Below are 13,691 nucleotides of genomic sequence, written 5' to 3'. Positions count from 1 at the left end.
ACAGACTTATGCATCGCTAACAACACCTCAGATGTTGGGTTTGACAGCTCAGAAGCACCAATTAGCATCAGATTAGTATTAAATCAACAGTGTGCAGGCATATTCGCTAATTAACTTCCCACACAAACTGCACACATTTCAAATTAATGAACGTGTCATTATACTCTTGCATGCTACTATTGTTAATTCAATGCGTAAAACTGTCCAAAAAACATGTGTTTAAAAAGTATTATTCAACTAGTCATGTGATCTCATGTGATATGAGCTTGTGACACTATAACAAATTCCTTGTATGTGCAAACATACTTGGCAATAAAGCTCTTTCTGATTCTGATATGATTGCCGTCTAAATCACTTGCAAACATGATTTTAAACATTTTTCAAAAGAATTAATCGATTTTTAATGTGTAAAACTTTTTTTTAATGATACTGACTGGGCCTTTAAAATACTTATTCATTCACTCTTATTACTTTGTAGCACTTAAGGTCTACATCAGCCTGTGTGAAGAGACGCACATGATGGTAAGGTCTGTCCCTGTGCTCCAGCGTACCTGAAAGAGGAGAATGACATCATCATATTAATATTAATATAACAATCAGTTTAGTATTAGAAGCTTAGAAATGAAATTAATTGAGTTTATTCTGCTTCCTTATGCATAATTTGAAGTTTCTCATAATGCTCTAAGATGTGAAATGTCTTCCCTTCCATTCACCTTTGAAATCCTCTACTCTCTATTTAATGGTACAAAAAGGAGAAGAAAGCAAAACTATCAGGCTTCCATTATGCCTGTAAGTGTCCTACTCCTCACCCCATGACAATAATGGAGGTTTAGTTACCGTGGCCTGAGGTAAGGGCTTTGGTGGTGTTGTAGACAAGCTTGTCGCTGGGCGTCTCAGAGTCAGTGAAGGAGAGAGCAGAAGGAGATATCACAGTCACGCGATCTTCCAGTGCCTGCACACACACACACACACAGAGATCCAAAAACATTTACACACTGATGAAGACAATAACGTTTGGAAATTGTATGGATTTCATTTCCATCAACGTGCTTCATTGGGGTTACTGAAGTCATCGGCAGCGCTGCACAGGACTTGCTTGAGAAAGATTTGTCATTTTGTTTTTAAACCACGAAATCAACAGTGTCATTAAAGAAGTGTGTTTTTGGTTATGAGTGAAAGATAACCTTGTTCAGCTTCCCAAATAACCCAGCAGTTTGTTTCACCAGGGCAGCAAATGTGTTTGTTTGTTCCCGGCATTTCGGTGACGAATGTTTTATAAATAAATTAAATAAAATTGAAGTCAATAAAGTTTTTGTTCCTGTTTTATTTATGTCGATCTCACAGCTTGCAGACAATCGCTTCGCAAAAGCTTTACATGCTTGTGACTCTTTAGCTCCGCCCACGGCACGCCTCCAGGAGCTTGACTGTTTTCAGAGATAATCGTAAAGCTGTCTCTGTCTTTTATAAATCTGATAAAACTAAAGACTCTAAAGAGATATGAAGGATGCAGTACTACTCTATAGGTACTCAAGATTAACATGAGATTGGCAGAAACTGTGTGTGTTATGTCCGCTTTAAGCTCCCCAAGGCTGCATTTATTTGATCAAAAATATAGTGATATATAGTGATATATTATTACAATATAAAACAACAGTTTTCTATTTTTAAATATTTTAAAATGTCATTTATTCCTTCCTAATGTGCTCAAGAAACATTTCTTACTTTTATCAATTCTGAAAGCAGTTATATTATATTATATATATTATATTAAATATAAAAATAATATTTTTGTGGAAGTCATGATTAATTTTGCTTAGGATTCTTTGATGAATGAGAAAGTATTTTAACAGAGGAAAAACAAAAACACACTTCTATTTCACTTAGAAGTTCAAATTAAAGCAGTGGATACACTGGATGTTAACTAAAAATCGAAAGAGACATCTTACAGTGATCTGCAGGTCGGCTCCAGGTGAGAGATGAGGTAGGCCAGGGGTCTGAGGCATCACTCCTATACTGAAGGTCTGCGTATCACTCAGAGTCTCTGGATAGACCTCACTTGAAACCTGCCAACAAAAGCACACACACCCATGCATGAACAGATGTAAATAAATGCATAAGTAAATATTTATAAATGTAAAAATAATTATTAATAAACACCAAAGTGTACATGTACTCGTTCCCACTATAAAATATAAGCTCTCAAAAACAAATTTTAACAGTTCTCAGTCAATAATTGGCAATAATCAATGTACTACGTAACTAAAATCACTCTCAACATCAATACACATCCTATTTTTGAGATTTTTAATTCGCTCTGTGACTGTCATTAATTCAACAACAAATTAATTTCAACAGTGAAGTCTTGAGCAGACACCTAACAAATAGGCTGAAGCACTTCGCGGTCACAAAACCCCCTCCTGAGGACATAAACTAAACTGTGTCGAACCATTAAAGCTCAAATCTTATTTAATGAAGTCTGCGGCACAGGGTGCTGCCTCAGTCAAGACGAGAAGAGAAAAGATTTTCTCGAGGACGACAAAAAAAAACTGTTGTGTCAAAAAAAAACTGTTGTGTCAAGAGTCATCAGGGGTTTAAGCTGATGAATTACATGTGATTGAATGTCCTTTAATGCTGCTTACACTGATTTGAAACTGGATTTGAAGACAAATTAGCTCATTTATACCCAAGTAATGCAGTGAGGTTGGTGAAGGAGAAGTAGGACAGATGGACAAATTGGCCTAAACGTGTGAAACAGAGCTGAAGTAAAATAGAGAAAATAGTCCAATAAGTTGAGAGAAAGGAACAATGACTACGTTTACATGGACATCAGTAATCTAATTATTTACCTTATTCTAAATAAGCCAATATTATGATTATGGTGTTTACATGAGTTGCTTTTAGAATATTCCTTTCGTGTTCCTGTTTTACATGTTATAGTACATAGTTCGATTAATGGCACACGTCATTACGTCCCACGTGACGCCATACGACGTCCCCTTCGTAATTTCACAAATAAACATAGTTCGTCTTCGTGATGATGCCATGTACAGTTTTGGGTGTTTCATTTTTAACTTTATGAAAGCTTCAAGTGCAGTTAATTATTTGTACGTGCATACAGACGATGGCGGTGTTGAAGCTCTTTTATTTGCCGTCAAACGGTTGAGCACTGCCGTGTGTGTATCCTGTCGCAAAATGCGGTGAAAAGTCCAACACGACGGTAATAATGTGATTAAAGTGTTTACATGTCTATACTGCACTTCAGTAATGCGACTAAAATAGGAATACTCCACGTCTTAATTCGATTTCTGTTTACTTCGGATTAAGGTAATCAAAAATCTCTGTTTACATGGTAGACTCTGAGAGTATTGTCTTAATCGTATTAAAATCGGAGTATTGTTGTCCATGTAAATGTACTCAAAAGAGATTTGTGTACGCTTCATAACAGGAGATACGCTGATCTAAAAGTCTGCTGTTGTGTGTGTGTATGAGAGAGAAAGAAACGTTCCGTTCAAAAGTTAGTTGGCAAGGGGTTGGCAAGATTTTTTATAATGTTTTTGAAAGAAATTTTGGTAATACTTTATTTTAAGGACCAATTCTCACTATTAACTAGTTGCTTTTTAGCATGCATATTACTAGCATTTTGGCTGTTTATTAGTACTTACAAAGCACATATTGATGCCTTATTCTGCATGACCACATTCTAGATCCCTTAATCCGACCCCATACCTAAATTTAACAACTACCTTACTAACTATTGATAAACAGCTAATTAGGAGTTTGTTAAGGGAAACTCTTAGTTAATAGTGAATATATGTTCCCTATCCTAAAGTGTTACCGAAATTCCTTGCATTCATTTTATGAAACTGTGAAAATTAGGGATGCACCGAAATGAAAATTCTTGGCCGAAGCCGAAACCGAACAAAATGAAACACTGGGCCGAAGGCCGAATACCGAACACGGTTTTTCGAGATTTTTCCCCCAGGTATTTTGCCAAAAAAATGTTCACCATTGCATAAATTAAAAAGCCAAAATGTGCTTTTTACTATTTTTTCTTGTTTTTCAAAGAAAAAAATCAATTACAAAACAACAATTTAAAAATATTTAACACTGAACATTTTTAACATTCTAGCAGACACTATACCAACAAAGCACAATTTAACTTAACAAGTTAGTAAAATAATAATTTTTGGCCATCAGACCCCCTTCTTGAATCAGGCATGTATTATTATTATTTATTTTTTTACTGTACAATTAAAAGCAGCCTTGCTGAGAAGAGACTTCTTTTGAAACATTAGAAAATATTACAGATCCTAATTTGAACACTATGTGCGAATGTTATAATAAATGTATTAACAGAGCTGTTGTAATTATTACTATCATTATTATTGTCTTACTCTTTATTTTATTTTACAGAACAACAGTAAAATTACAATACTAACATTTATGAATGTTGATAAGAGTTCTTGCTTTTTCTCAACTTTTATTTTGGCGGAAACGCGCAGGAAGACCTCAGTGCTTCATTTTGTTGACAACAGATTTATAAATGAGTTTCATTACGAATACGTCGTACATATCGCATTGTCACATGCCTTGTAAAAATTTATAAAAATATGACTGAGCAACTGACGAGCAACACTGTTTTAGTGCAGGTTTTCCTCGAGCTTTGGACTTTGAACCCTGGTTAACAAGCAGATCTGCTGCGAGTTCGTGTAGTGCTGTCAGAATGCAATGCGCGCGTGTATTAGAAAACATGACGTTTTGCAGTTTATTTACTAATTGTTTAAGGCCATTTCACGATTTCAATCATCATACCATAACCAACAACATTCACCCCTTCCTCTTCTAATTGAAGACATGCGATGCAGTCCTAAATAGTCTCTCGCTGTCGGTGCTTGTAATGATTTTCGCGTCTTTCTCCGACAGTTTAAATGCTTCCACTCTACACTGGCTGCTATTTGATCGCGTCATATCATTGTTCGGTACAAATTATTCGGTCTTTTCGCTTATTCGAATTTCGGTTGCCGAACATTCGGTGCATCCCTAGTGAAAATATTGTGAAATATTATTACAATTTAAAACAACTGTTTTCTATTTTAATATATAAACAACATGTGATTTATTTCTGTGATGGCAAAGCTGAATATCTAATAGCAAGTTCAAAAGAACACCATTTATTTGAATATACAACAATGTAAAAGACTTTACTGTCACTTTAAAAGAATTTAATGAATCCTTTATGAATAAAAGTATTAAGTTCTTTCAAAAAAACAAACAAAACTTATTAACCCCAAACTTTTGTCTGGTGCTTCGAGTATGGAAGAGAGTTTAACAGTGACTGCTGGATGTGCATGTGATGAAAGTTGATGTTGATGATTTATGTCTGAAGTGGACCAATCAACAAAAAAACACCCTAATGAAACAGAGCAGAACTTCAACAGATTAAGACACGAACCCTTGCCATTAAATTGCAAATCAATATATAACACAAAAAGATTATTTCTAACCAGTCAGAAGTTGAGTGGCACCTATGGCTTTACATACTGAGCCACAGGGCTTTTGCCAAAAGCCAACTGTGTGCGTCTCACCTGAAACTGAAAAGTGTCTCTCTGTGATCCGGATCCATAGTGTCTGTACCAGACAGTCCCCTCATTAACATCTTGCTGTGTAAATGAGCTGGTTGGTGTGGTGTCCTGAGCATCTGGGAAGGACTGCCATGCCTCCACAGGACCGTCAGCGGGCATAGACACCAGCACAATCTCTCCTAGACACATAAACATATAAGATACCTTTAGAAAGAAGCATTTTACCTTAGTTCATGGCACTGAATCGAGTTTAGAAAGAAAGACAGACATTAAGTAAGGAATGCTAGAGACAAATGATGATGATACCGTATTTGGGCTGTCCGCTCTCAGAATGAATGGTGTACAGGATTTCAGAGTCACTGGTTCCTTGGAAATGAGCACTGAGGCACTTCTTAGACAGCCGCACCATTCCTCCCTCCCTCACCCAGGTCCTGGGCACTGAACGCAGGTGAGGAGTCAATCCAACCTACAGGGAAACCATAATGCACCATTAGGATTAATGGTATGTTTATTTCAAGCATGTACCTTATAAAAAATAAGTTAAGGTTATAACGTCCTCTCACCAAGACTGCATTTATTTGATGAAAAATAGTAAAAATTGTAATATTGTGAATTATTAGTACAATTTAAAATGACTGTTTTCTATTTGAATATATTTTAAAATCTAAAAGTCTTTAGTGTTACAGTCTGATTTGCTGCTATAAAGAAACATTTCTTATTGTAAATATTGAAGGCAGTTTATTAATAACTTTATGGAACCTGTGATATGTTTTTCAGGATTCTTTAACGTACAGAAAGCTCAAAAGAAACGAAAATTAAATGTGTACAAAATATTTCTAAGTATTAATTTCTTTAAAAAAATGTAGTAACTTCAAACCTTTTTCAAAGTTTATCATTAGGTTGAAGTTTTTGCAGTTGTGAATTTTGTGTAGCGGTTTAATGATGATAAAACCACAAGAAAATGTATTTCTTGCATTTTACATTGAAAAACATCAAAGCTACAAGAAAATCACAAAGACACATGCTAATCATACATACTCAGCTACTGCTATGCCAGGAATCTTTAGATCCTAACAGGGCTCTGAACATCCCAGCGCTAGCTGAGGAGCTCATTGTGGTGAATAAGATCTTCTGCTTCACAGATAATCAAAGACCTTCAAGGACGTGGGGAGATGAAAGGCCCGATTCACTGAGGAAACACCCTGGCACCCTTCCTGCTGATCCTGATCACCTCTCTGAGAGCGGGACGGATTTATAAAGCAAAGCGTTCACGGAAGAGTTCACTCATAGGTCAAAACTATAGTATGTTTCTAAAGAGTCCCATAGCTTAATTCAGAGTTTTGCTACATTTCATGTAGTGCATTTCTACCTGATCTGACCCTTAAAAATTACTTTTGCTGGGGTAACCAACTGTTCTCAGGTTGATTAATGCATATTACATAACATTTTTGACTTCAATCGGAATTTGATGTTACCATATGAAACCATTTTTTAGGTTACCTGCAAAACATCTTGTACAGTGAAGGTGATACATGGCAAAGTGTATTTTCTTTCTTTCTTTCAAAGTGGGTTTTTGAGGTCTCCAGGTCACATTAAATCAAGGATCATTCACCAGTGCTGACCAATTACATGGATCAGGGACTACAAACACCAAGCGACTTCTCTCGAAAAGGCTAATTGAAAGCCAGCTTCCTCTTTTATTCATCTTTGTCTTCATTTCCGAAGTCCACATATTAAAATCTTTTGAGATCAGGAAGCTTGCTTCCAAACCCAAAGCCACAATCAATAAAGAGGGCATTAACGCACAGTCGTCGTGTTGCCTACTCAGCCTTCACCTCTGTCTGCTCTCAACACCTTGTGTTGCGGACGTAACTTTACCTTTCCACTCATTGGTAGCTGTGTGAATGCAATAGGCCTTTATGCGATTCTGCCCAATAAAACTTACTGCTATCCTACTAATAAAAACGAAGTGCTATTGATTTGAAAACAGAGTGTTTACTGTGAAACGGTTTCCATTAGTCCGCTTAGGATGGTAGATAACAGGCTGCAGCAGGGAACAAGGCAGGTGTAATCGGATGACACTACAGAGAGATGTGAGGATAAGGGTGTATGGAAAGGGGGACAGAGCTTCAGATAAGCAAACAAAGTGCTCCAATCTGTCTAGACATCAGCAGGCTGGGGGCATGTCAAATAGTCAGGAATGGGTGATTTCAAGCGTAAAAGGGGTGATGATGTTTGTATAAGTGTGTATGGATGGAGAGAGGTATGAGAGGTGTTCACTCTGTCATGAAAAACACACTCTGCACTGCATCAATTGTGTCTCAATGCACCTGCACTGTCAGAACAAATGTGCAAAATTGTACCCTTAAGGGTACTTATCATATTTGTACCATATCTACCTCTACAGGTTACATATTAGTACCTTAAGGTGTAAATATGATCCTGTGAGGGAACAGACACAGTAGTTGAATGCTATGTGATCACAAACAGACCCCAACAGTACACTGTAAAAGTGGTCATCTGTAACTGAATTTGAGCTTTTTCTAGCTTAAAACCCTTTAATGAGGGGGTTTCAAACCCAAAATATTAACCTCACTTGCAAGGGATTTCCTTCTTAAATTATAACGGAAGCTATATAATTTTATGCATAAAGAAAAGTCTGTGTGCTGGATGCTGGGGCCTATCTCAGCGTATCAGGCTGAAAGCATGTATAAAGAATTTATACATTCATTTATTCATATTATTCATTTATACTTAATTACACTTAATTCATACTTATTAATAATATAAGTATTAATCTTGTAACATTGTGTTTCCAAAATCAAATAACTGGCTTTTTGTAATATCCCCTGTAAGCACATTATTAAAATATTAACCTAATAAACTTTTAAAATAAACACTTTTGTTTATAATTTCTTACTGTTTAAAAACAATAGGTCATAATTTCTGACCAGTCTTTAGAAACAGTAATAACATCTGTTTTGAAATAATGTGTTTATATATTATATAAAATATTGATATTGATTTTATATTTTAAGTTAATTTAAGTTTTAAGTCTTAATCTCAAAATTTTCACACCACTCCTTTGCAGTACCTTGGAATCCTCCAGAATTTAGTTTAAAAACCACTGGAAAAATCTATTTAGGTCTAATAAGTGATGTTATATATTTTTTTTCAGTGTACTCTTTTTGAGTGATTTCATCATGACAGTGGGCATAAATCACACCTAAATCAAGAAATAATGCAGCAGTAGTCTAAGGCTCAATCATCAAGGTGTTATAGCATCAGGTGGAGCGCATGAATCCATAATTAGCCAAAAATCCTTGATTTAAGTGCATAAGAGCTGATAACCTGTTTTTTTGCACTTAATATTTTTTACACTAACATCAAAGTACATGACAGATTGATAGGTAACAATCATAGGTAACCAGTATTTTATGACGTTTAAATAAATTCCCAATCACAGAAAAAATGAGAAATTAAACACATTTAGCTGAACATTACAAAAAACAGCATGTCATTTCAAAGAATATAAAACTCCATGATAAGCAGACTAGCACTTCACAAAAGTCTGGTAAATTTCATGAAGGATTACCTAATCTTGAAAGAATCCTTTTTGACCAGGTGAACTGTCACTTAGCAAATCTTTTTTAGAGTAAAACTTGTCATGGCCGTACCTTTTGCGCAATGCTGATGTGAAACAGGATGTTCTGGTAGCTGTGCCCATCATTGACCTGCAGCAGAAGTCTGTCCTGGTCTCCTTCTGAACCGTCATGTACATACTGCAGCTGCTCACGATCCAGGTCTTCCAGTTTAAAATGGGTCACCTGCACATCACCATGCACGTGTGTCAGGTGGCCATGTTGAGGCGGATCCAGAACCGTGATGAAAACGTCTTGTGGATTATCGAGGTCACTGATGTGAAGAATAGATCTGCTGATGACGGCTGTCTCACCAGAGTTAATGTACAGAATTTGGTTGGTGATCACAGTGGGTGGCTGTGAAAGGGGTAAAAAAAAACATTAATATAGAATTCAAACCCAGTTTTAATAAATCAGAGGAAAGAGAAAATATTTAATATTTAATGATTTAATATTTGAGCCCCAATGTCCTTAGTCTGTATTCTTTTGCATCTACATACAGTATTTTCCCATTTTTATTTTGTAAATTAAGGCATGCAGAGGTGAGAATCCTATCAGTGCTTGACTACTGTAGCTCAAATGAAAGACAAGTGTGCAAAGGATCCAACCTTACTTTATCTATCATGACTTCATTCTGTTATTTTTGGCCTAATTCTAATATATAGTCAAAGAAAAGAGATGGCAAATGCTGCAGGCAGATTCAAACTTCTGTTGTCCACATGAGCACCAAAGCATTTATACACAATACACTTTTTGTTTAAAGCAATTCACACTAATGAACATTCATTAGGTTGCTGTCGACAGAGCTGTGGAGAAAATCAGGCCACTTTTGTTTACCACTTCACAGGGAAGACAAGAGTAAACGGTATACTTTCAAAATACAATCTTTTTCCTCAGGGAGAGATTATTGCATATATTTTTTATACATTCATTTATTCATATTATTCATTTATACTTAATTACACTTAATTCATACTTATTAATAATATAAGTATTAATCTTGTAACATTGTGTTTCCAAAATCAAATAACTGGCTTTTTGTAATATCCCCTGTAAGCACATTATTAAAATATTAACCTAATAAACTTTTAAAATAAACACTTTTGTTTATAATTTCTTACTGTTTAAAAACAATAGGTCATAATTTCTGACCAGTCTTTAGAAACAGTAATAACATCTGTTTTGAAATAATGTGTTTATATATTATATAAAATATTGATATTGATTTTATATTTTAAGTTAATTTAAGTTTTAAGTCTTAATCTCAAAATTTTCACACCACTCCTTTGCAGTACCTTGGAATCCTCCAGAATTTAGTTTAAAAACCACTGGAAAAATCTATTTAGGTCTAATAAGTGATGTTATATATTTTTTTTCAGTGTACTCTTTTTGAGTGATTTCATCATGACAGTGGGCATAAATCACACCTAAATCAAGAAATAATGCAGCAGTAGTCTAAGGCTCAATCATCAAGGTGTTATAGCATCAGGTGGAGCGCATGAATCCATAATTAGCCAAAAATCCTTGATTTAAGTGCATAAGAGCTGATAACCTGTTTTTTTGCACTTAATATTTTTTACACTAACATCAAAGTACATGACAGATTGATAGGTAACAATCATAGGTAACCAGTATTTTATGACGTTTAAATAAATTCCCAATCACAGAAAAAATGAGAAATTAAACACATTTAGCTGAACATTACAAAAAACAGCATGTCATTTCAAAGAATATAAAACTCCATGATAAGCAGACTAGCACTTCACAAAAGTCTGGTAAATTTCATGAAGGATTACCTAATCTTGAAAGAATCCTTTTTGACCAGGTGAACTGTCACTTAGCAAATCTTTTTTAGAGTAAAACTTGTCATGGCCGTACCTTTTGCGCAATGCTGATGTGAAACAGGATGTTCTGGTAGCTGTGCCCATCATTGACCTGCAGCAGAAGTCTGTCCTGGTCTCCTTCTGAACCGTCATGTACATACTGCAGCTGCTCACGATCCAGGTCTTCCAGTTTAAAATGGGTCACCTGCACATCACCATGCACGTGTGTCAGGTGGCCATGTTGAGGCGGATCCAGAACCGTGATGAAAACGTCTTGTGGATTATCGAGGTCACTGATGTGAAGAATAGATCTGCTGATGACGGCTGTCTCACCAGAGTTAATGTACAGAATTTGGTTGGTGATCACAGTGGGTGGCTGTGAAAGGGGTAAAAAAAAACATTAATATAGAATTCAAACCCAGTTTTAATAAATCAGAGGAAAGAGAAAATATTTAATATTTAATGATTTAATATTTGAGCCCCAATGTCCTTAGTCTGTATTCTTTTGCATCTACATACAGTATTTTCCCATTTTTATTTTGTAAATTAAGGCATGCAGAGGTGAGAATCCTATCAGTGCTTGACTACTGTAGCTCAAATGAAAGACAAGTGTGCAAAGGATCCAACCTTACTTTATCTATCATGACTTCATTCTGTTATTTTTGGCCTAATTCTAATATATAGTCAAAGAAAAGAGATGGCAAATGCTGCAGGCAGATTCAAACTTCTGTTGTCCACATGAGCACCAAAGCATTTTATACACAATACACTTTTTGTTTAAAGCAATTCACACTAATGAACATTCATTAGGTTGCTGTCTTCACAGGGAAGACAAGAGTAAAGAGATGGCAAATGCTGCAGGCAGATTCAAACTTCTGTTGTCCACATGAGCACCAAAGCATTTATACACAATACACTTTTTGTTTAAAGCAATTCACACTAATGAACATTCATTAGGTTGCTGTCGACAGAGCTGTGGAGAAAATCAGGCCACTTTTGTTTACCACTTCACAGGGAAGACAAGAGTAAACGGTATACTTTCAAAATACAATCTTTTTCCTCAGGGAGAGATTATTGCATATATTTTTTAACTCTCTTTCCCTTGTAGGAATAGATTTGCTGTCCTCTCTCTCTTCACTTTAAGATACAGGTTCTATATTTCAGCTATTACTGCTCACTCAACAGCAGGAAGTGAGCTTATCAGTCCATGAGGGGCAGGAATGTATTTTGGGTGTTATTTGTTGCAATGACATCCATTAGATTTCTGTTGGGGAGCTCAGGTTTCTGTGTGTGTGTGTGTGTGTGTGTGTGTGTGTGTGTGTGCTGTACAGTTCTCTGGAGACTGTATCTATGAAGTGTAACTAAATACTGCAGAAGAATGAGCAACACAGAGAGAGTGAGAGAGAGAATGGGAAGAGATGCTGGCTCAGTATGAGCTATAATGCCCTCTTCAGAGTGAGGATAATGGCCAATCAATCTATGTTAAGAATGTGGACTATGGGTGTAAGCAAAGATGAGTATACAGCAGAAAGGGTTCAATTTTACATTTCTATTTTACATAGTCGAAATCATAACTTTTCGAAAACCAGAAATTTTTAATAAAGGAATCATGACTTTCGTGACACCCAATATGACGACTATAGAAACGGAATGATGTTATGAAAATGTCCATTGAGTAAACTTATCTGCCCATAATAGACTGTCCTCTATGCACCTCTAGCCATCAGTAAAAATTTGGACAGCCTTGACTTAATTTATATTTTTCTTAAAAACTTATTAATGTAAAGGTGTACAGTATGTTTAAAATCCAGGTGAATACGCACTTGATTTAATCTAGGCAACGACAGGCGCTAATGTGTCAAAGAGTGTTAAATACTTGCTGTGAGTGTTGAAAGGCTGTAAAGAAAAGCCCTAATATGGGGATAGTCTGGTCATGTTTTATGCAAATGACTAACCTTGGGCACACGGTCACTCATTCAGAATATTCCAACTTCATTACCATTAGAACAAGGTTACTCTTGTGCATACAAATACGAAATAATTCATACAATTATTAGTAAATGAGACCCATAGTCATCACAGAATCCTGTCTCTATTTTGTTGTATTTGTCTTGTGACTGCAGCATAAATCTCCATTACTCAGCGTTCTTACACAAGTGTGTGTGTGTGTGTGTGTGTGTGTGTCTGTGTGTGTGTTTACCTGCTGGGAGAGCGCCTGCACTGGAACACTCTGAGGCTGAGAGAACAGCTGAGGATCTGCTGCTCTTAACATGAACTGCCCACTTCTGCAAAACAAGCCAACATTACACTGCTGTGAACAGATTCAAGGATATAAATAATGAGTCAGGGTTTGCCTACATTTCGCTACAAAATCTGAAATCATGTATATTGTGGGGACCAGCTAACATACAAAATAATGTCATACTGTTGAAATACCCACAGCAAATAATGTCTTAGCGAAAATGTTTAGCTCAGTCTCTAAACAATACAAGTCAATGGGAAGTAGTAGTTTCTATTTCACATTGTGACAACAACAAACGTGTGTATGTGTGTAAAGTGGACGAAAACAACAGAAAAAGACACGATGAATAAAAGACTTAGAGAAGCAAAAGGCAGAGACCAAAATTAGAAAAAGACTGAGTGGC

General features: G+C 35.9%; 1 protein-coding gene across 1 annotated transcript in view; it reads right to left on the bottom strand.

Moving 5' to 3' along the window:
- The window catches only part of LOC107567464 (extracellular matrix protein FRAS1-like), a 136,529-nt gene that overhangs the window by 35,791 nt on the left and 87,047 nt on the right, over positions 1 to 13,691 (bottom strand). Inside the window, exons 28-34 of the mRNA XM_016253145.1 lie at positions 13,247 to 13,331; positions 11,102 to 11,422; positions 5,889 to 6,048; positions 5,586 to 5,761; positions 1,947 to 2,063; positions 838 to 952; positions 472 to 551 (exon numbers count right to left, since the gene is read on the bottom strand). Of these exons, the coding sequence (XP_016108631.1) occupies positions 472 to 551; positions 838 to 952; positions 1,947 to 2,063; positions 5,586 to 5,761; positions 5,889 to 6,048; positions 11,102 to 11,422; positions 13,247 to 13,331 (1,054 nt within the window). The remainder of the gene's footprint in view (positions 1 to 471; positions 552 to 837; positions 953 to 1,946; positions 2,064 to 5,585; positions 5,762 to 5,888; positions 6,049 to 11,101; positions 11,423 to 13,246; positions 13,332 to 13,691) is intronic.

Source organism: Sinocyclocheilus grahami, unplaced genomic scaffold, assembly GCF_001515645.1.
Source record: "Sinocyclocheilus grahami isolate Dianchi unplaced genomic scaffold, SAMN03320097.WGS_v1.1 scaffold1161.1, whole genome shotgun sequence".
Classification (NCBI taxonomy): domain Eukaryota; kingdom Metazoa; phylum Chordata; class Actinopteri; order Cypriniformes; family Cyprinidae; genus Sinocyclocheilus; species Sinocyclocheilus grahami.
The sequence above is the reverse complement of the archived record's forward strand: the minus strand, read 5'-3'. Positions and strand labels throughout refer to the sequence as shown.